The following is a 1739-nucleotide window of genomic DNA, read 5'->3' on the forward strand; positions in this document are numbered from 1 at the left end:
CACCCCACCTGAAGGAGAAATTAATGAAAACTGTTGTGGGAACTGCAAATACCTACCACACAGAAGTAAAATCAATAAAAACCAGGACTTTAAAAAAAGCATTTTGCACCATCTTCCTGGAGAGCAATTCAGCGGTATATAAAACAAGCCATAAAAAATTTACTAACTTTGGCCCAGGAATCCCCAATTCTTGGAAATTTATTCTGAGAACTCAAAAGAAAGAAGCAATATGTACAAAATCTTGTTCAAGCAGTATTGCTGAAGTTAAACTACTAGTCAATGGACTATTATACAGTCTTTTAAATACTTGGGATGTGTACAAATACATGGAAATGTGTGTGAGCTTAAAACTGAAAAAAGGGACACAAATTACATACACACCATGACTGCATCTACAAATAAATGTTTGTATATGGAAAAAATGTGACAAGCAATAGAAAATATAGCTCTTGCTTAAATAAAGGAGTTATATAAGTACCCTTTGTAAAATTTATTTCATTATTTAGTTTTAAAGGGAGGGGAAGAGTGAGAGGGATTGACGAACTGCAAAAACAACCTCATTGTCCAAAAGCTTACTTACTCCAGATCATTCGATACCTACAACAAGGAACAACCATATCAATTCATTTTCCAAGCATTCCCATCACCCCAAAGGGTCCACTTGAAACTGAAAGCTTAAGCCCATTCTCTATATTAATTAATGATGGATCCTCTAGCAACAGGTTCAACAAGTTCAAGTGCTTGAACATGAGTCGCAGAGAACAGGGACCACAAGGCCACTTCACGTCTCCTAAATTTAGTGACAAAGCAATAGCCAACAAGAAATAGATTTTCCAAGTTCTATCCTACTTCTAGAACCAGAACTAACATTGTGTATTACCCACAAAGGAAGGAAAAAAAGAATTACCAACACACTCCAATAGCGTAATCTGGCGAGCCACTGTTCTTTGTACCAGAAAAGGAAGACCAGAGCCACTTCCTGATGTGCACGAATGATCCAATAAATCCTGTGGTTGAAGACAAGGAGGAAAAGACACTAATGAGCAATAGCTCCCAGTTTGGAGTATTAGCATGCACGCCGTTGAAACTGACATGGAGGGCAGCAATCTGAACAGGTGGACTGTTAGTGCACATAAAAAGCTTCACTGGAAGAAGGATTAGTTTTCTCAGGAAAACTAGAAGCTAACACTTTTCCTAATATTTGATAGGTTTTCCTGAGGGATAAATAGTCCATCCTTTAAAAATTTTAGGATAAAATATATAAAAATACATAGAAGTTGAGCAAACAACGCCAGAGATGTAAATTAGGAAGTCCAAGAAGCAGGGCTCAGTACAAGAAGCAGTCAGAAAGAACAGCAGGTGGAATAAAAAAAAAGGGGGGGGGGTCTTTTCAACTCAAGAGCTGGGTATAATTTACCACTTTTGGCTATGCTCACTAAATATCTATCAAATGATCCACTTTAGTTGCCATACCAACTAAGGAACTCTTAATTAGAAACAAACAAATTAGGACTAAGGAATAAACAACTCTAGTGGCGTTTGTACTGACCATGTAAGTCATTAAATTGGTACACTCAGGCAGGAATGGGCTGCCTGGATGGAGTTACCTTTTAGGTGGGTAAGGAATAAAAGGGTCACTAAATTAACACTTACTGGTCATAACTCACAAATCAGAGATGAAAAAAATAAAACTTCCACTGAAAGGGTAAAACCAGTGCCCCAAATGGACTTCTACCATG

At 37.6% G+C, this 1739-nt stretch overlaps 1 protein-coding gene across 1 annotated transcript in view; it reads right to left on the minus strand.

The window, feature by feature from the left end:
• Positions 1–907: 907 nt before the first annotated feature.
• The window catches only part of LOC103583116 (activin receptor type-1-like), a gene marked incomplete at both ends in the record, with an annotated part of 6850 nt that continues 6018 nt past the window's right edge, over positions 908–1739 (minus strand). The window contains one exon of the mRNA XM_008564527.1: positions 908–1007. Within this exon, the coding sequence (XP_008562749.1) occupies positions 908–1007 (100 nt within the window). The remainder of the gene's footprint in view (positions 1008–1739) is intronic.

This window comes from Galeopterus variegatus, unplaced genomic scaffold (assembly GCF_000696425.1).
Source record: "Galeopterus variegatus unplaced genomic scaffold, G_variegatus-3.0.2 Scaffold19783, whole genome shotgun sequence".
In the NCBI taxonomy this organism is placed as follows: Eukaryota; Metazoa; Chordata; class Mammalia; order Dermoptera; family Cynocephalidae; genus Galeopterus; species Galeopterus variegatus.